The following is a 21,552-nucleotide window of genomic DNA, read 5'->3' as shown; positions in this document are numbered from 1 at the left end:
GCACCCCCGCCCTGCACCCCCATCCTCCTCACCTCCCATAGGAGCTGCAGCACAGAGATTTCAACACAGGGGTTACAAAGCTGAGTCTCAGAGGTTCAGACAGCTTTCTAATGGCCTCGAGGCTGCGCGGGGAAAAAAAAAAAGTATAGCAAAGAGTTGCCATCCAGTCCTGGGGCTGTCTAGCGCCTTTGTGCGTAGTGGGTACGGGGTTGCGGAAAGAGTGACCCAGGGGAAGAGAGTGTAGGCTCAGCTCACGAGTCGCCCAACAGCCTCAGACAAGCCACTTGACCCCTGGACTCAGTTTGGGAACCTGTAGCAATGGGTTTGACCTCTTCTCCTGGCTGCGAGTATCACCACTAGGGAGAGGCAAAGGCTTGCAGAAACCCCAACTCCCGCTCTGGCAGCGCCCTGCCCGGGGCTCCGATAGGGTGGGGACTGGTCGCGAGGGCTAGAGAGGGCAATGGCAGGGGAGGTCTGTCCCTGCCGCGGGCCGGCAGCAGAGCGGACGTTCCGCCCTGCTCCCGGCCCCCTCTTCGCCCGCCCGGTTCGCCGTGTTAACTGCTGTCCGGAGCTTTCGTGACGCGGAGCTTCAACTGCTGCGATCCGGAAGAAGCAAAAGGGAGTCCCCCCGCCCCGCACACTGAGCGCCCGGGCGTGCAAACGTGGGCGGCAGAGAGCGGCTGCCCTCCCTTCCCCTCTCCCCCCTCCCATCGCGGCGCTCCTGTGTGTGCGGGTGTGTGAGTGCGTGTGTCTCCCTCGCTCCCTCTCGCACACGTTCCGGCACTAGTGCAGGCGGCGAGCCGGCGGCTCTCCGCTCGCTCTCTCCGGCAGCTGCGCTCCCGCCTCGCCCCGGCGCCGCCGCCGCCGCCGCCTCTGCAGTCGCAGCCGGGCATGGTGAGTGAGTGAAGTCCAGCCGCCGCGCGCTCTCCCGGCTCGCCGCCGAACCCCAGCCTCAGCCGGCTCCGTCCCAGGGAGCCAGCCTGCGGCGGGAGCGCGCTACGGGGCCGGGCGGCTGGGGGACCCGGGCGGCCGAGCTGCGCCTGGAGGGGCGGCCCGTGCGCCCTCGGTTCCAGGCGCGCAGGGCCGCGGGACCCCGTCTTGGGAGCGGGCTCTACGCCCCTCCCGGCCCCGAGCCTCTCTCCTCGAGGGCTGCGCTCACCCTCCCCGCCCGCCTGCCCGCGGTTCCCCTCCTGCTCCCGGAGCGCCAGTCGCCCCACCCCGTGACTGGCTCCCCATCTTGTCCCGCAGGACCCGCCCGGACGGGACCACGCCGCCGCCGCCGCCCGGAGCCGTGCTTCGGGTCCTGCCTAAGCCGAGCAGCGCGCGGGGCCGCCGTCACCGCCGGCGGGGGATGGGGCTGCCCGGGAGGCGCGCCGAGCCCGCAGGGGGAGCGCGGAGCCGGCGCGCAGCCTGAGAGCCCGAGCAGCCCGCGCCGGGCCGGTCCGTGCGCACCGCGCGCCGCCGCCGCCACTGCCGCCCGCGCCTCGATGGCGCCATCGCCCCGGCGCCGCTGACCGCTCCGCGCCTCCAGCCCGGCCCGCGCGGCGGGTCTTCCGAGCCCGGCCCGCCGGGGGAGCGGCCCGCCGCGGAAGCCTCCCCGCGCCCTCCCGCCCGGCCCCGCCATGGCGCTGCGGCGCCTCCTGCTGCTGCTGCTGCTCTCTCTGGAGTCCCTGGACCTGCTGCCCAGCGCCCACGGAGCCCGCGGCCGCGCCGCCAACCGGACCCTGAGTGCAGGCGGCCCTGCCGTCGGGGGCCGGAGGGCCGGGGGCGCCCTGGCACGGGGCGGCCGCGAGCTGAACGGCACCGCCCGGGCGCCCGGAGTCCCGGAGGCGGGAAGCCGGCGGGGGCAGCCCGCGGCGGCTGTGGCGGCGGCGGCGGCGGCCAGCGCGGCCGTCACCTACGAGACGTGCTGGGGCTACTACGACGTGAGCGGCCAGTACGACAAGGAGTTCGAGTGTAACAACAGCGAGAGCGGCTACCTGTACTGCTGCGGCACCTGCTACTACCGCTTCTGCTGCAAGAAGCGCCACGAGAAGCTGGACCAGCGCCAGTGCACCAACTACCAGAGCCCGGTGTGGGTACAGACGCCCAGCACCAAGGTAGTGTCGCCGGGGCCCGAGAACAAGTACGACCCGGAGAAGGACAAGACCAACTTCACCGTCTACATCACCTGCGGGGTGATCGCCTTCGTCATCGTGGCCGGCGTCTTCGCCAAGGTCTCCTACGACAAGGCCCACCGCCCTCCACGGGAGATGAACATCCACAGGTGAGAGCGCCTTGCGGCCTCACCCTCTCAGCTTGCTTCCCCTGTCCTCTTCACTCTCGGCCTCACCACACCTCCCCTGGCCCTCTTAAGTCATTTCCACCATCGCTCCTTTTGCGTGCAATAAATCAGGGTCTTCTTGTGCCCCCTCCTCCATTTTTTCAGAACCGGGAATGCATGCTTTGGTGGTAGGGGGATTTACAAGGCAGAGTAAGAATTGGTTGAGCGCGTGAAGTTCCAAGTGTAAGAATGTTACAAATTCTGTAATCCTGGATGAGGATCCAGGGTTCTGCTTTCGTGGCATATGGGCACTGTGGTGTAGGTTCTTAATGGCATTTAGTTTTTTGAGTCAAATCAGAGTGTCATCTTCAATATAGGAAACTGACCAGTGTTGGAACCTTACTGAAAGCGGTACCAAGTAGCTTAGTGTCAACTGAGATGTTCTGGTACATTAGGAATTGGCGTTTTATAGAAAGGATGCCTCCTGCCGGAAGTAGGGATAAAGATTTCTCCATTCCATGTTGACCAAGCACAGATGGTGTCTCCTCATTGCATCCTGCGGAGTGGGATGTTTATCTTTCCTGCTGAGACTGGAGGACTTGTTCTCTGAAACCCTGTAGGCAGAACTCTGAGTTAACAGTACTCGCCTGTGTTAAACCTGGTGGGGTATCTTTCACTGCTTACGTTCGAGAGACAGTGGGGGCTGCCTCCTACCAAAACTTACGCCAAGAGCTCAAACTATGGCAGTCTCTGGTTGCACGCTGAATGCCGCCCCGACGCACCATCTTGCCCCCCAGTGAGCCCTTGGGGAAGTCAGAGCCAAGGGGGTGACAGAAACCCAGCCTCCCCTTAGAACTCTAGGAATGACACACCCAGAGGATGCAGAGTTAGCTCGGCTTCCTGTCCCCTCATGTTGTGGATGGCTGGACATGGTGCAAGAGTCCTCTCAGGGAACAAACCCTGCCCCAGGAGATGCCTCCATTTCTGGTGCATGGTGTGGGCACTGCCCTAGTCACCATGACCGCCCCCCAGACCACTGCTTGTCAGTCAGCCCTGCAGGCCCCCACACTGACCCATTCACCTTGAGCTCTTCTCTGCGTCCTGCTTGTTATCCTTACCACCTGAAAACCTCCTTCCTCGCTGCTGTGCACATTAATCACCCCTGCCTTGCTGATGAGAGAGAAAGGCAGATAGAAATTTCTAGGCATGTTAAAAGAGCTGATTTTTTTTTTTTCTGCTTGATACTGTGGGTGTTGAGAGAAATGATACTCCCTGGAAGGTTTTATTGAGTCAAATCCACAAAGGGTGGGTACCTCAAACTCGGGTGCTGGAATTGGAGTGATTCCAAAAGGAGACCCATTTATAAGGCTCTGTCACCCTGAGGTGCCTCCACCCTGTCTTCCACCCGCACCTCATGTCTCAGATAGTGCAGTAAGTATCCTCTTGTGTGAGAAACAGTCTGTGGTCAGTCTTTGCTCTCAAATGCAGAAGACAAGTGGGACGGTGAGCAAAATAAAAGCAAGACACAGTTTCTTTTGCATCTTGTCCGGCAAAGAATTTTCTGTCTCGGCTCAGTGTGGAAAGAAAAGAAGGAATTGCCCGTGGGCAGGTGCTGTCCTGAAGCAGATGTGCTGGTCCTTATCATCCTTACACCTCTGCCTCAAGACTTAGAGGCTTGTCTCCTTTTCCCCTTCCCCTGTGGCCTTGGCCTCTCATTAAACCTTCTGCTCTGACCACGGCCGCTTGCTCGTTGATTCCTACACATCTTTAAGTTACTTTCTTTCTGAGCCATTGTTCTCTGTACTCAGGGAAAACTGCCTGCTGCCCTGACCCTTCCACCTCATACAGAGTTTATTCGTCATCACCTGGGATGATACAGAGGGCGGTGTCCTCAAATGCTGGCATTAGGCATCTTTGGATGCTGGCGTTGGCACATGACCCTGGAGAGGTCACTATCCCTCTTGGTGTTTTCTCCCCTCCCCACCACCCTGACGCCCCTTACGCCAAACTAGGGTGAAGGTGATTACATCATTGGGGCAGCTCCTCTCTGGGGTTGGGGAAGCGGAGTAACTACGGGAAGGGAGATGAATTTCAGGCCTCAGAACATTATGCAAATATGGGCTGTTTCCCCCTCAAGTTCACCTCCTGATTTTATTCAGTTCACAGCCTCTCTTCCAGCAGCTGCAGTCTTGCCTGATCAGTGCTTTGGAAACCATCATATCCACGCCTGTTGGGTAGGGGACAATGCCTGTCTGTGTGTGGTGGGGCTGCAGGGGGACAGAGCATGGGCGATCCATCTACGACACTCCATGAATGACCTTGGGCAGGTCAGGGAAACTTATTTTTCAGTTCTGGGTAACTGAAGCACAATGTCCCAACTCAACCTCTTGCTTCCGGGGCATATCAGGGTGAGTGTGCAAGTTGATCTCAGACTCCTGGGGGTGAGTGTGACTACACCACTCCTCTCACTTTGCTCACACCTCAGAGACCACTGTTTGCCATTCTGGGGAATATTTTTTTTTTTTTTTTTTTTTTTTTTTTTTTTTTTTTTTGAGACGGAGTCTCGCTCTGTCGCCCAGGCTGGAGTGCAGTGGCGCAATCTCGGCTCACTGCAAGCTCCGCCTCCCGGGTTCACGCCATTCTCCTGCCTCAGCCTCTCCGAGTAGCTGGGACTACAGGCGCTCGCCACCACGCCCGGCTAATTTTTTGTATTTTTAGTAGAGACGGGGTTTCACCGTGGTCTCGATCTCCTGACCTCGTGATCCGCCTGCCTCGGCCTCCCAAAGTGCTGGGATTACAAGCGTGAGCCACCGCGCCCGGCCTCTGGGGAATATTTTTGTGCAGACTGTCTTGTTGGGCAATCAGGGTAGGGAAAAGGAGGGAGTGATAGAGAAAGAGAGAAATATTCACACCATAATGAGTTTTCCTTAGGGAAAGTGGGGAGGAGAAAGACCTCTCTTGAGAGGTCAAGAGAGGAAGCGGATGTGCATGCAGTTACATATTCCTTGAAATAGTTCAGCAAAGATGTTTCCTTTCTGAACAGGAAAGCCAAGCTGCTTTCAGTGTGTGCTTCTCCCTGAAGATGATAGGTGGGCAGGCAGGGGCTGAGTCTGAGGGAGTTTCAGTGAGAACAGCCTCATTGGAGAGGGACATTTATGGGAGTGTGAGCAGGGGTGAAGGGAAGGGATGGGCCATCTGCATCTGCCTTAGTGCTCCCAGGCTGGACAGCCCTCCGCCTGCGCATGCACACACATTCCTTAGGGTAGGACTTCCTTTCATCTCTACTCCTTCAGGGAGGAACAGATTTCATCATTTCCAGAAGTGATTAGACCTTGCTATCGTGTTTCTGAGTGAGAAATCAGTGTCTGTGGGGGAAACTGTCAGCTCTCTTGTGATTCTAGTAGATGAGTACCAAGTCCAACTCAGCTAGCTGGACTCCGTGGAGGAGGAAGAGATGGGCACAGGATTGAAAGGCAGAGCTGGGTGCTGGATGTGGCCAGAGAGCCCCAGGGCAGTCGTGCCTGCCTTTTCCATCTGGAAGCCCAGTTGCCACCAGGATCTCCACTTCACTTTTCCCTTCTTCCAGACTGCCCGGGCTAAGGCTCAAGCTGCAGTCATCCACAGATTTTCCTATTTCCTCACTGACTTCTGCACAGCTCCCCTGAGGGGCTCTTTGTTCTGGGAGGGCCGCCAAGGGCATGGGCTGCGCCCAGGAAACCGCCTGGGAGCCTGGGTCCTTTTTGACATTCATTTTTGTGCTAGCTGTCTCACATCCAAACCTGTTCCTTTCTCTTCACCCTGAGTTGATTCATTAGTGTCTTGGAGATGAGAATCATTCTGAGGGAGGAACTGTGTGGCTTTTTTTAATGGCTAATTAACAGATGGGTCAGGAAGCTATTAGGATGCTGGAGACGCAGTTGGTGAAATCAGAGCTGCCCTGGGTCCTCCCACTGCCTGCACAGGAGCAGAGGGGATCAAAGAATGTGGGCGGGGTGGGGGGAGAGATATCTAAGGGGGTGGGAAGAAAAATCCAGGCGGGTATCAACAGGAAAAAGTATTAGGAGGTGACCCCTTCATCTTGGGTTGGTTCCCTTGCTTATTTCTAGAGGAAGTCAAGGGAATACTCTGTTCTACTCTTTCTCCCTCCAGAAATTAATTAGAAACTCAAAGAGCTCTGTTATTTCCTCACAGGCCACATAACTGCAGTGGCAGGGCCCCTTCACTGGCTGATTTAGTGAGTTCTCTTCCTAGGCTCCTGGACAACAAATTGTCAAGTCACTGCATTTTTTGAAGCACCATGAGCTCACTATAATGAATTGATCTAAATAGAGTCAACTTATTTTTTTACTTCAAATATAGAAGGAAAGAAACAAAAAAGCATCTTGCCTTGGACTGAAAGTTTTAGCCTTGCCTTTATTTCTTTTTTCTTTGAGTTAAAAACCAAACCAAACCAAAGCAAACCAAACAAAACAAAACAAAAAAACAAAAAAATGCTTCACAGGGTGCGGTGGCTCATGCCTGTAATCCCAGCACTTTGGGAGGCCAGAGTGGGTGGATCATGAGGTCAGGAGATCGAGACCATCCTGGCTAACATGGTGAAATCCCGTCTCTACTAAAAATACAAAAAATTAGCCGGGTGTGGTGGTGGGCGCCTGTAGTCCCAGCTACTTGGGAGGCTGAGGCAGGAGAATCGCTTGAACCTGGGAGGCGGTGGTTGTAGTGAGCCAAGACCGCACTACTGCATTCCAACCTGGGGGACGGAGTGAGACTCAGTCTCAAAAAAAAAAAATAAAAAAAAATAAATAAATGCTTGTAGGGAAAGAGGAAAATTGTGGAAGAATTGGAGAAGTCTTATGGAGGAAGGGCTAGGGGAAGGATGCTGGGAAGGCAGAAAGAAGCAAAAATAGCAAAAGGAGGAAAGCAATCCGGTGAGAGGTTCCTTATTCCCACTGAAGGGACAAAGTGACGTTGCCCGGCCTTCGTGTGCCACAGGCTTGGTTTGTCCTGACTCTTGCAGACACACGCAGACATTCACTTAACAAATGAGCCCTCCTCATCTTCCCTGGGCAAGATGTGTTTTATACTACACCATATAAGCTTACAAGACACAGGTTGCCTTTGATATATGAGTTTAGCAGGGTTCCTTCTTGCTTGCTTTAGCAGGGCAACCATGCAAATACTTTTCAAATTCCCTACACTGTGCAATTCTCCTTGGTCACATTGCTCACTGTCTTCATGTCCCTTCCTACCCCTCCCCAAGCTCAGAAGGCCTTCAATCCCATCCCTTTCTCCCCTCTTACCCTACCCAAGGTGGGGAGCACATTCATTTCTGGGAATCGACTGCTAAGATACCAAGTTTACCCATTGTTCTAGGCTGCCAAGACACAGCTAGAGAAAAAAGCCTAATTCATTGTTTTCAGCTGGTTTTAATGAGAGCTCGGATTGACCGTGCAGTGGATTCAAATCAGTTGTGCAGGAAACAGTGGTTAAGACAGCTGAGAAAGTGATCTGATTGAAAGAGGTTAATTCACTAGCTCCAGACGGACAGTCCTACGGATCCGGAATAAAAGGGAACCACAACAAAAGAAGCTTCATGCTTCCAGTTCCATCGCCTGATTTTCCAGGGGCTGGCAGATTGTATTTAGGTCTTCCCTTTCTAGCTCAATTTCTATAGTCTGTGAGAATTCTTACCACATGCTGGAATTGCCACCCTGTTCCTGGCTATAGGAGGTCACCACTCTCCTTCCCTGCTACGTTCTCCTCATTCAAACTCCTGTACCATCCATTTTTGAAATTACGGTGAATTTTGTCTTACAATTTTGCTCATAGCCCTTGATGATATATCACCTGTGGAACCACAAAATGATGGTTTCAATTTACAGGCTTATAAGATGTCTCAGACTGGTGGTGGTGGGAGGGGTTGTGCTTCGGTGGAATATATGAGGATCTAGACTAAGTTCATTTTTTAGTTTCTGTTGTGATTTTTCCCCTCTTTTCTTTACCTTGGGAAACTCCACCCCATTATTTCTTCCTGAGTTACGTTTATGACCTCACCTTTCTAGTGTCTTTCTTTTTTTTTTTTTTTTTTTTGAGATGGAGTCTTTCTTGGTGGCCCGAGCTGGAGTGCAGTGGCGCGATCTCTGCTCAGTGCAACCTCCGCCTCCCAGGTTCAAGCTATTCTTCTGCCTCAGCCTCCCAAGTAACTGGGACTACAAGCGCCCACCACCACGCCTGGCTAATTTTTTGTATTTTTAGTAGAGACAGCATTTCACCACGTTAGCCAGAATGGTCTCGATCTCCTGACCTCATGACCTGCCCACCTCTGCCTCCCAAAGTGCTGGGATTACAGGTGTGAGCCACGGCGCCTGGCCTCTAGTGTCTTTCTTTGCAGATATTGTAAAGGGATAAGAGGCCTGGGTGCAAGGGTTACCAGTGAATCCTCAGAGAGTCTCAGTCCCTTGAACTGAACCCTTGAGCAAGCTTAATTTTAAAACAATTCAGGATACATTGCTAACTCTATTTTTTTAAATCTCTCAAAGTAAAACCAGGATCTTCAGAAAAAGCAGGGTAGTACGTTCTATTCTTTTGTCATCTATTATAGAATTATAACATTTTCATTGCAGGCAATTTATTTAATCTAGTTCCCCAATTTTACAAGTGAGGCAACTGAAATTCAGAGAGGCTAGATCACAGTGTCAAGGAGCCCAGCTAGTGGTTGGGTAAGCTTGGAGTTTAAGCCGGGGCGCCTGTGTTCTAGTGCTTAGACTCATCTCATTCAATGAAAATATATTCTGCTGCTTTACTCTTTGCACGTTCCTCAGTTAGTCATCACCAAATAACTTTGGGATCCTTAGAGATGTGAGTTACAGCCTTCTCCTTGCTCTTTTCTGTACCCCTCCTGGTTCACTGTTTCCACTGAATGTCTCCACTAAAATGATTTCCGTCGATCTTCCCCGGTCCTTTTGCAGTTTTTTCACATTCCTTTCTAAAGGGCAGTAACCTAATCTAAGCATAATCCTTTTATAAGGTCTGAGTAATGCGGACCATTGAAGAAGGGAAATAACAGCACAAGCCAAAGAGTTGTGGACTGGGGCAAAAAGTCACCGAATGAAACTGTGGGCAGAAACCTGTCATTAAAAATTCAGGGCCAGGCTCAGTGGCTCACGCCTGTAATCCCAGCACTTTGGGAGGCCGAGGCGGGCGGATCATGAGGTCAGGAGATGGAGACTATCCTGGCTAACACGGTGAAACCCTGTCTCTACTAAAAATACAAAAAATTAGCTGGGCGTGGTGGTGAGTGCCTGTAGTCCCAGCTACTAGGGAGGCTGAGGCAGGAGAACGGCATGAAACTGGGAGGCGGAGCTTGCAGTGAGCTGAGATCACGCCACTGCACTCCAGCCTGGGGCACAGAGAGATCCTCCGTCTCAAAAAAAAAAAAAAAAAAAAATTCAGGCTGTGAATGCTTTCTCTCTCTCTCCCAGAGATGAGTGGAAATGCTGAGACCTACCTGATCAATGCAGTTCAGCTCTGTGAGAGGCCAGAGACCTCCCGCCATCCAGTGGCCTTGTGTGTGTGTGCACGTGTGTGTACATGTGTATGAGTGTGTGTGATTTCAGGGTTATCTTCTGGGTTGGCCCCCTGCATAGAATATAGCTCTGCAAGCCACGGAAGCTCATTCATAGGCGCCAGTTTTGCCGTTTCTCAGCTCTGGGCCCAGATACTGCAGGCTAATGAAGCTGGAAATCTGGGCTTAATCATTATGTGAAAATAACCTCTGTGGCATGAAGTTTGGGGGCTTTCCCTGTAATATGCTTGATACTTCCTTTGAAAGAACCTGGGTGTACATACCCCAATGTGTCACCCTTCCAAGCAGTCACCTTGGGAGGCCACATGCTGATTTTTCTGCAGAAAATGTTTCCACGATCCCTCTCTTGAAAGTACATTGAGAGCCGATGGCATGTCATTTTGACTTTATATAAGGGTAACATATTTTAATTTTCCTAGGGTTGATTTGATTCTTGTAAGCAATGGTAAGTCGTGGGGCTGAGTCTGATGAATGAAATAGGTGATCAGAAATCAAGAGTGCCTCCAGTAATGAGATTTGCTCTCCTAGGAGCCGTGTCAGCTGTCTCTGAAGGCAGGAGCCCAGAAGAGGCGTTTCAGAGAGGAGTGAATGGCAGCTCTGCACAGGAGTGCCTGGCAATCCACGATGATCGTTTTGAAGAGACCACTCCTCATGAGGAACGATAATTATTGGCCTTAAGAAAATCAGTTTTATGCTTTATCCATGTGTCAGGCAGGTGGTGGGGGTCTTAAGAGAGAGGGAGAAAAAGGAGTTGAATCTGCAGCAAGCATTTCACATAAAACTACTCAGAAAGGGTGAAAAAGTACATGTCCCACATTTCTGCATGAGATAGTAGACAGTTAGCTTAATTTAGCTTCCTAGTTTGATACTGAGGGTAAAAGGACCCGGTTTTACAGGATGCATGCAGTGAGGCGCGGGGTCAGAGCCAGAGTGTTCACTGTGCCTGCCCTTCTTTCTATCCCAGGGCTGTCGCCTCTGTACTTCTGCATTCAGACGGGGTCACCAGCTGGGCCAGACTGCCTTAGATGACGTAGAAATATTTGCAAGCCCAGGAAGATAAGGCTGCCAGTGAGCACTGCTGATCTGTTCCTAATGTGCATTTATCACCACTCGCGCCACCCCCAAATGTCCATTCAGTGGGTGAATTGATCACCGAAATGGAGCGAGGGTGGGGCAGGCTGAGTGTAAAGGCAGGTGACAAGGGTTACCAGACTCAGCGTTTGCAGGCAGGGAAGCCGTGGCTGTGCTACCTGGGTAGAATGTCATTCCTTCATCTCAGTCAGGATTTAGGGGTTGGTAAAGGGCTGGGCATTTGTACTGCCGCCATGCATAGGCCGGGGCAGAGCCTCTGGTCCTGATGACCCTCTAAAGGCCATTCTTGGGCATTCTGGAGGAGTCAGTCTTGCTGTGAGCCTGGGGAGTCCCTCTTAACTCTGCTCACGTGTCAGGACAGTGGGAGCTCTGTGTCCCAGGAGCCTATACAACCCCATCACTCATGCAAGCCCACAAGCCAGAGTTGGAGAGAACTGGAGTTCTCGGTGAGATGAAGACTCAAGGAAGTGGAGAGGATGGTAGAGAGATACTCATAAGAGTGCCGGGTCTCGAGGGCTCACTCTGTACCAGCATCCAGCTCGCACCTAACCTGCATTATCTCACTGCATCCTCCCATCATCCTGTCTGAGTGTAGGGGCCCATGTTGTAGATGAGGAAACCAACTCAGAGAGGCTTAGTAACTTGCCCAAGGTCACACAGCTAGTACGTTGCTGGTGCCCTTCTCTCTCTGAAGTCCAGTAGAGCAGCTGGGTCTCACCTTCCTGAATGTAATGGAGTCAGTGATACTCAGACTACTTAAGAAAGCAAAGACCTACCTTCCCATGCCCTGGGACTGGTTATCATAGTGAAAGACTGGGAAGATAAATGACCTACCTATGAGGGCTCTGTGGAACCAGAACGGCGGCCCCCACTTAGATTGCATGCAGGCAGCAAGATCCTCAGGGCAGTGAAAGAGCTCTCTTTCAGGAATATATGATACTGGCTGCGGATAGCAAAGGCAGTGCAAGGAAAATATAAAACAAAACAAAACACCCTGATTTTAATTGAGAAATAAAAACTTGACAATATTGAAAGAACCCCTGGGCAATTCTGCATGAGTCAGTGGAGAGCAGTGACGGGAGCTTGGGTAAGGGGCACTGAAGAAAAGAGGCGATTTGGGAGACAGTGTGGACCTAGGGATATTTCTAGTTTTAATTACTGAGATGTAGAGCTCACAAACAGCTCCATTTATCACAACTCTCCCACTCTGCCCCATTTCTAACATCTAGCATTGTGCATACAACACACAGCATTTAGCCAACTTGCTTCTGCTGTTCCCTGTTCTAGTTTTATTCCTTCCCTATTTCTACCCTTGTGGCTGCGCTTCCTAATGACTCACACCTTCCCTGTGATTCTCTGTTTCTGGTTCTCTCAAGTCCCCTGTCCTGAAGGGCACGTGGAAAGGAAGGAATCCTGGGACACTCTAATAGCCTGTGTTTTACTCTCCAGCTCCCAACCTGCCACACGCCTCAAGGTCCGGTTGTCGCAGGGCGGTGAGCAGCAGCTGAACTCACATTCCCTGGTGTGCAGCTCTTGCCAGGGGCACCTGAGCAGGAAACTCACCTCTGTTTGAGGGTGTGCGAAAATGTATCTCACTGGTCTTCCGCAGGAACCCAGCGTTCCCGCTCTCTGTTTTCATCCTCCTTGTCCCCGCTTGACTCATGCCTACTCCTTGTTAGAAGAGCAACAGAACACTTGGATCCTCCTTGCCTAAAGCCCCTGTCCCTCTCTCCAGACCCATGGACGCAGGAGCCCCAGTGAGACTCTGGGTGGCTAGAACCTTGGCCCCGTTCCCCTGTGTTTGGGAGAAGAGTCGCTGCTTTCTGCAGTCTTCGCAAACACTGTCATTATTCCTTGCTTTTTTGGCATCTGGTCTCGTGTACTGTTCCCATTAGTTTCGGCATTAAAGTCTCATTACTCAGGACATCTGTCCTCTGGACATATTCGTTGTTCCCTTAGCCAAATGTCCTCTTCTGGGAAGCGTGTTTTCCACCCAAACAGCCACTTCTCTCTTCCTTCGTCCTTGCTGTTTCAGTGGGAGGAATTTGAATTTTGAAAGGCTTGGCGGAGGGAGGGGGTGGCTGTTAATTTGAAGTGGCATCTGAGAGTCCCTTCCAGAGCCCATCCATCCTCTCCTTTCTGAGGTCCTGAGAATATGGATCTTTGCTAGGAGTCAGGCAGGTTGGTGGCCAAACACCATAGTAGCAAAGAAGGGAGTCGCCAGGGGAGTTTTTCTCCGTCAGTCCTAGGATCAGGCTCAGATACAATCACTAGGGAATTCTGACCTCAGTCACTGCTGTTGGACGGCTTTGACTGAAAGTGAGACTCCTCTTAACCCATCTCCCTGCAGCGACAGGGCATGTGGCCGGCTCAAAAGCTGAGGCTGCTCCAGAACTTGGGGAAGAATGTGGATTCCAACTTCCCTGTTGGACTCATAGTTAGCTGTTTCTGACTTTTTGCTGCATCTTGAGAAATTTGCCTGAAGTTTCCCAGGAATGGTGTCCCATAGTCTTGGGAGACTATTAATGCAATGGGAAATATCAATGCGTTTCAATGCTCAGATAATCAACAGCCAGCTTCTTACCCACCCTCAAGCATTCGCAAAGAAGAATATCGGGCTTTTGAGCCAAGGATCTCGTACATCTCTCACTTGCTTTTAAGTCACATCGTTAAAATGTTTCTTCGTGTTACTTTCGGTGTTCTGTCCACTGCTGCGTCTTCTCCATCTGTCCTTGTTTTGATTCCTGTTCACTTCTGTCGAGCCGTGTTCCTTCTCCCCTCTCCCTTCGACTTGCCTTCTTGAACTTGTCCTGCCATAACTTCATTAAGCCGCATCGATTTAGATGTCACTAATTCAAAATTTATCCAAATTGGACCTGGGCAAAGTTTTTTTTTTCTTTTCTTCTCTATCTGATAAAAATCTGTGATGAACAGATTAATAGCTCAAACAAGACTGCAGAGAATTCGCAGGGGACATATATCATGGAGAAGGTTAGATCGTTTACAGGCAGGCTCTTAGTAGACAATTGGCATGTTAATTACAAATCATTCTTATCTATTCAGTGAAGTAGCTCTTCGAAGATCAATTTTATTTTATTTTTTTAGTTGAGTTTGAAATCCTGCATTGGCCTGGGAAGCAGTAAAAATGCATTCCCTTTAAAGTGTTTTGGAATTTTCATGTCTCTTTCATTGATAGGGATTAGCCTGCCCGTATTTCTACTGAATTGGTGATGCCTGACTGGAAGCTGCTTCACATCTCGTTTTCAATTCCCTCTGGGGGTTCCTGCTAATTTTCCCTCTTCTTGTTTCTTTTCTTTTTCTATTTCCCTGAGTTCTTAGAGTCCAACTCTCTCTCTTTCGGCTTTGAGAATTTATGTTATAAACTTTGCCACATCCGTGTGCTCGCTTTTCTGCTTCTTGCCACAGTCATGACCAGCTGGGCCTGAGAGGTTATGGATCTGGAGGCAGACTTTGGAAAACTTGTCCGGACTTCAGGCCCTGCCTTGGCTCTCTCTGTGGTTCTCTCTCAGTGGCCTAAGGACTCTTGCTCGTGAATCACTCTTCCAACACCACTGTTTGGATTGAGGAGACAGCATCACACCTACTGCAGGAAGTGGTAGGAGGCCCTTAGCCAGCAGCCCTGCTCCTTATAGACAAGAACTTTGACTTCCTTCTCTTAGTCTGCTTATGTGGCTCTCAAGGGACATCTAGCAAAGCCTTCTTTCACCTTTGGAGGTTGTCATCCATCTTTCCCTGCCTTAGAGCATTTCCTGGGAGCTGAGCTACAAGACAGAATAATCCCAACTCTGTCACTTTCTGTCTTGATGACCTTGGGTGAGTCCCTTGGCCCCTCTGCTGTGGGATGTGAGCTATAATGTTGTGGAGGTGTGTTCTTCTTTGGCCCATTCTGCCCTCAGCACACCTGAAAGATACATGCTGACACAGTCCACGTCTGTACTTACAGGTTCAACAGCTCTGGGATGTGGGAGGAGGTGTATTTTCCTTGCATACGCCACTCAGATAAGAATGTTGTCTGCAAGTGGCCTCGTGAGGATGCTGCTTTTAGCATCTTCAACTCATAGGATCTCTTGGTGGAAGAGGACTTATGAGGCATTTTAGTGACTCTCCCTTTTGGCACCACCTTCCCCTTCTCTCATGCACAGCAAGTGGCCACCCATGCATCTAGGGCTGGGCTGCCCCTACCTCTGGAGCCAGTTGGTCTATGATTAGGATGCAATTCTAGTTGATTCTCATGGGGAGCCAAAATTACTTCTTTGGCCTGAGATCCACTTCCTGGAGTAACTCAGAAGGAGTGTATCCTTTCTTTTGCAGGATGGCAAAACATCTGTTTGAAGATGGCATTCAAGGCCCACATTCAGTCTTCCCTTCTCCCGAATAAATAGGCACTCTTAGTTAAGAGTCTGTCCTCATGGGACATGGATTCAACTTCACACTGGGGCAGAGGCTGTCCACCCAGAAATGAGGTTATAATTCTATGGTAAAACCCCAAAGGAGGTTTCTAAGAGCAACATGTGGATCTCAGTAATTCAGATGCAACTTGAAGATCTGGTTTCTTCTGGGAAGTTCCTTGGTCTGCAGCACTACACAGCAGCTTTGCTTTGTGGCAGGGATCCATCTCCCACACCACTATGTCAACAGGACAGGAGTGTTTGCCTGTTTTGTTTACACCTGTATTCTAGTGCCTAGAGTAGTGCCTGGCACAGAGTAGATGCTTAAGAAATATAACTAAATGACTGGCTGAATACATGAGTTAAAGTCAGTAGGAATTAAAGTGATCTTTTTTGTGTACCCCGCCCTTCTCGTATCTGCATTAGTGTGAAGATCCTTGAGTAGGGAAATGACAATATTGTTTCTAATTATTTTAAAGAAGGAAGAGAAAAATAGGGAGAGGGAGGGAGGAGGGAGGAAAGAAGGAAAGAAAAGGAGGAAAGAAAAAGAGAAGGAAGGAGAAAGAATAAATAACTAAATCTTTTACAGAAAGGGTTGCTCTGGCCAATTTGATCTGTTTGCCTTTCTGTGCCCCATTTGACTCCTGATTTCTTTTGCTCATGCTGTGAATACCTTCGTTTGCAGTGGGGCTTCATCTGGATACTTCTTTGCAGGCTAGTGGAAGCAAATCCATGGTGACCTGGCGGAAAGGAACAGACTCTCTTTGCATTTGGCTCTCAAAGTCCAAGTTCAGGGTTCAGCAGAAACGGGTGTGTGGTCATATGGATTTCCATTCTTAGGCCTGAGTGGGAAATATGGGGCGTGGGTGGTCCCTTCCAGGATGACCTACGGCCACAGCTGGGCCGTGTGGCTTCCCTGCCACAAGAGTGTTGCCAGTTTGGTATAACTGCACCAGTCCTCTAAGACTCCCCTTTTCTGCCTATGGTTTTGTTGTGGTCCTATAGGCTGAGCTGATGTAGATATTAGGAGGTTGTAGACATTTGGATTTATTTATTAGTCAAATATTTCTGTAGTGCTTACAAGGCGCCAGGCTCCTTGTAAGCCTCGTAAGCGCTTTACAACTATGACATGATAAAATCTTTATGATAACCCTAAGAGGCAGACGTTATTTTTGCCTCATTATTTTGGCCTTATTTTTTCAACAAGGACACAGAGCCGCAGGACACTTAAGTAGCTTGCTAACAACCACCAAGTGGCCAGCATTCCAACTTAGGTTTTCTGGCTTGAGAATCCCAGTGTGTGGCCATTAGGCTGTGCTGCCTACGTGTTGCCTCACCTCTAGGTTTAGGTCTGAGCCGATTGCAGATAAAGAAAACAACACCGGCCGGGCATGGTGGCTCACACCTGTAGTCTCAGCACTGTGGGATGCCAAGGTGGGTGGATCACCTGAGGTCAGGAGTTCGAGACCAGCCTGGCCAACATAGTGAAACCCCATCTCTACTAAAAATACAAAAAGTAGCTGGACATGGTGACAGGGGCCTTTAATCCCAGCTACTTGGGAAGCTGAGGCGGGAGAATCACTTGAACCAAGGAGGCGGAGGTTGCAGTAAGCTGAGATCACACCGCTGCACTCCAGTCTGGGTAACAGAGCGAGACTCTATCTCAAAAAACAAAACAAAACAACAACGTCAACAATCACGAGAATCGTAATGGCAGCAGCAGCAGCCCATTTGCACCTTGTACACAGGTACAGTTATGAACTCATCTGTCCCCTGGTTGACCATGTGGCCCTGCTACCAAATCTTCGTAGCATTTTTTGGTTTCCCAGCTTCCAATAATAATAGGTGCACCTGACACATCTACGTTTTCAACGAATTCTCAAACAATCCAAGTATTTCTGAAAAGTCTGGGTTTGATACTGATGCTACCACACTTCTCAGGCCTGGGGGACTTTTCATATGATTAATGTAAGGAATGGAGTATGTGAAGATGATGCTGTTAGGATTGAATTGGGCCCCCAGGGGCTGCACATCTACTCTCTACCTGGCTCCCAGCTGGCCTAGCGACAGCGCCAGGACAGGCACCCACTGGGATGGAGCAACTCGCTTGGCTTGCCTGAAAAACAAAACAGGCCAGCCGTGCCTTCCCTCACTGAGTCCTGCGATGTGTATTGGCCATGATGAATTTCAATTGTGCTGGGGACAACTCAGACCTGCAGAACAGCTCAATGCAGATGCACAGACATTGTTAACACAACAAATGAGATCTCCACAGCCATTCTGAGCCTCTCTGTATGAGGAGAGCAGTCTTGTGCACACACAAAGCCAGCAGCTGTGTTTTTCAAGTGGACTCTGGGAGAACTGGTAATAGGGAAAACTAAATTAAGCCGTTCTCCTTGGTCCGTGTTTATTAAAAATACGTTCATTTCAATTGTCCTGGCTACATATTTTAGACAATGGAAGCCCTCCGACTGTCCAGTAGGTAAGTGTGAGATGAGGTTAAAGGGGACACCAACAGTTCCTAAGAGGTCATTATCAAGTAAAAGCTCAGGGGCGGATGTGGCTGCTTACGCCTGTAATTCCAGCACTTTGGGAGGCTGAGGGAGGCAGATTGCCTGAGCTTAGGAGTCCGAGACCAGCCTGAGCAACATGGCGGAACTCTGTCTCTACAAAAAATTTAAAAATTAGCCGGATGTGGTGGTGCTTGCCTGTAGTATCAGCTACTGGGGGGGCTGAGGTGGGAGGATCACTTGAGCCCAGGAAGCCGAGGCTGCAGTGAGCCATGATCTCACCACTGCACTCCAGCCTGGGTGACCGTGTGAGATCCTGTCTCAAAAAAAAAAAAAAAAAAAAAGAAAAGAAAGGAAAAGAAAGAAAGGAAAGAAGGTAGGAAGGGAAGAAAGAGGAAAAGCTCAGTTATCTGGGACTCAAATAACCTGTATCCTTTATTTAACTAGAATAAAGTATCTACATTCTACCTTCAAGAGAAATACAAAAGAATTAGCTATCAGCGACTTACCTAAAGGAAACAAAAAGTGAAGCAATTTCCACCATCTGTCTTGTAGTTTTTAAATGAACAGTTCCATTTCCTAGACTATCTACATGTTACTTAGGTTTTCATCTGTGAAGAGAACTAAAGATTAGACTGATGGCCCTCTCGTGAAGAACCTTGAATTCTTTAAAAAAATTAATTATATTCAGTATACTTTACTTAATTAGGCAGGAATGCTTTTGGAAAGTTCTTCAAATACAAGAATGTTCTCATTAGTCCTCAGGAATAAGAACATTAACCAGAATAGCTTATTCACGAAATAGTTCAACTATTTGGCCTTTTATCATACTTATCCGACAGCACCAATTTCTTCCTGCCACCCCGAAAAGAGAAAGGGCACGATTAGGGCTCTAAACTCTCCAGTTTGCCTTGCATTTGGCACAGAATAACTTACTGAATAATAGCTGAGCTTGTTTTCTCCTTTCCACAGCATTTAGACAGCTCAGAAATCCAGAGACGTGGCAGAGGCCGAAGGTTTATTTCCATTGCACCACTTCAGTGAGCAACAGTATTCATGGGGTCCTCATGGAGGGCATGTGGATTGAGATTTAAAAGAATTACCAGGTGAACTAAGGGGCTCTGGTTTCTCCCACTTAATTTGGGGGGACCTAAGTTTCACCATCTGTTCAGCGAATGAAGATTGGGACAAAAAATAATCCAAGTTTTCATTTTGGTGCTCTTTCACCATATTTATTTTAAAATTTGAAAACTCCATGAAGTCCAGGGACAACTAGGTAGTTCCTGCCAGACTACTGGGAAATGCTTGGAGGAACAGGGTCCTCACTTCCCACTGGCCTTATGCAGAGCAGGGGTCTGGTGAAGTATATCGGTGTTCTAGTCAAGATTTCATTTGGCAAAAAAGATGGCTGCTAAAATAGTGTAAAAGGTTGTAGAGCTGTTGATGTGAATGACACACGAAGGTGAATAGCACTGAGCAGTTGAGCCACAGCTGAGTTCTTAGGTCTGGGTAGATCTTTGCCCCAACAATTAAACACTCTAAAATCTTGTGTTCAGGGACCACTACAGGGACATAGTAGGTAAAGAAGACAAATGTGATTAAGTGGATGGATGGATGGATGGATGGATGGGGTGTTAGATGGAGGGATGAATGGAGGAATGGATGAATGGATGGAGTGTTGGATGGAGGGATGAAGTCTTCAATGATGGATGGAGTGTTTTATGGATTGATGGATAGAGTGTTGGATGGATGGATGAGGGGATGAATTGGGGGGATGAATATAATTTTGGATAGATAGGAGGTGGGTGGATGGATGGGATATGGGATGGAAAGAGGGAGGGAAGGATGAATGGAGGGAGGGAGAGATGGGTGGCTAGATGGATGGATAATCTAGTGGTATATAGTCAGCCCCTGTAGTTTAACCTACCTATGTTTGGAATATGAATTCAGTGCTTACTAGCTGTGTGACCTTGGGTAACATACATAACCTCTAAAAGTTTTAATTTTCTTAACAACAAAATAGGGCTACCGATGGCACATCCCTTGTAAGAGCATTCTGAGAAATATGTAATCCAATGCATGTGAGAGCCAGTGTCTGGGACATAGTAATCACTCAATAAATGATAGTCTCTAATATCTCAAGCAGACAAGACTATGAGGCAAAGTTATGAACAAGGTTTTGTTTATTTTTCTGTTGTTAAGGGAAATCACTTGCCATTTTAAGAACTAGTTCATATCCTGAATGCAGGTGGCAACACGTTAAAATGTTGACTGGTTTTAGGTCTAACATATAAGTCTTTAATCCATCTTGAATTAATTTTTGTATAAGGTGTAAGGAAGGGATCCAGTTGCAGCTTTCTACATATGGCTAGCCAGTTTTCCCAGCACCATTTATGAAATAGGGAATCCTTTCCCCATTTCTTGTTTTTGTCAGGTTTGTCAAAGATCAGATAGTTCTAGCTATGTGGCATCATTTCTGAGGGCTCTGTTCTGTTCCATTGATCTATGTCTCTGTTGTGGTACCAGTACCATGCTGTTTTGGTTACTGTAGCCTTGTAGTAGAGTTTAAAGTCAGGTAGCGTGGTGCCTCCAGCTTTGTTCTTTTGGCTTAGGATTGACTTGGCGACGCGGGCTCTTTTTTGGTTCCATATGAACTTTAAAGTAGTTTTTTCCAATTCTGTGAAGAAAGTCATTGGTAGCTTGATGGGGATGGCATTGAATCTATAAATTACCTTGGGCAGTATGGCCATTTTCACGATATTGATTCTTCCAACCCATGAGCATGGAATGTTCTTCCATTTGTTTGTATCCTCTTTTATTTCATTGAGCAGTGGTTTGTAGTTCTCCTTGAAGAGGTCTTTCACATCCCTTGTAAGTTGGATTCCTAGGTATTTTATTCTCTTTGAAGCAATTGTGAATGGGAGTTCACTCATGATTTGGCTCTCTGTTTGTCTGTTATTGGTGTACAAGAATACTTGTGATTTTTGTACATTAATTTTGTATCCTGAGACTTTGCTGAAGTTGCTAATCAGCTTAAGGAGATTTTGGGCTGAGACAATGGGGTTTTCTAGATATACAATCATGTCATCTGCAAACAGGGACAATTTGACTTCCTCTTTTCCTAATTGAATACCCTTTATTTCCTTCTCCTGCCTGATTGCTCTGGCCAGAACTTCCAGCACTATGTTGAATAGGAGCGGTGAGAGAGGGCATCCCTGTCTTGTGCCAGTTTTCAGAGGGAATGCTTCCAGTTTTTGCCCATTCAGTATGATATTGGCTGTGGGTTTGTCATAGATAGCTGTTATTATTTTGAGATATGTCCCATCAATACCTAATTTATTGAGAGTTTTTAGCATGAAGGGTTGTTGAATTTTGTCAAAGGCCTTTTCTGCATCTATTGAGATAATCATGTGGTTTTTGTCTTTGGTTCTGTTTATATGCTGGATTACATTTATTGATTTGCGTATGTTGAACCAGCCTTGCATCCCAGGGATGAAGCCCACTTGATCATGGTGGATAAGCTTTTTGATGTGCTGCTGGATTCGGTTTGCCAGTATTTTATTGAGGATTTTTGCATCAATGTTCATCAAGGATATTGGTCTGAAATTCTCTTTTTTGGTTAAGTCTCTGCCAGGTTTTGGTATCAGGACGATGCTGGCTTCGTAAAATGTGTTAGGGAGGATTCCCTCTTTT

General features: G+C 49.1%; 1 protein-coding gene across 5 annotated transcripts in view; it reads left to right on the top strand.

Moving 5' to 3' along the window:
* The first annotated feature begins 470 nt into the window (after positions 1 to 470).
* SHISA6 (shisa family member 6) overlaps positions 471 to 21,552 on the top strand; it is a 336,730-nt gene continuing 315,648 nt past the window's right edge. For 4 of the 5 annotated variants that reach the window (XM_055258024.2, XM_055258023.2, XM_055258022.2 and 1 more), the window contains exons 1-2: positions 471 to 894; positions 1,249 to 2,266. In XM_055258024.2, coding sequence (XP_055113999.2) covers positions 1,623 to 2,266 — 644 coding nt within the window. In that variant the 5' untranslated portion in view covers positions 471 to 894; positions 1,249 to 1,622. Of the gene's footprint in view, positions 895 to 1,035; positions 2,267 to 21,552 lie in introns of those variants that run through there. The other variant, XM_063628320.1, reaches the window with a different exon arrangement.

The sequence above is a fragment of the Symphalangus syndactylus genome, chromosome 20, assembly GCF_028878055.3.
Source record: "Symphalangus syndactylus isolate Jambi chromosome 20, NHGRI_mSymSyn1-v2.1_pri, whole genome shotgun sequence".
Taxonomy (NCBI): Eukaryota; Metazoa; Chordata; class Mammalia; order Primates; family Hylobatidae; genus Symphalangus; species Symphalangus syndactylus.
This window is presented reverse-complemented; position numbering and strand designations above follow the sequence as displayed.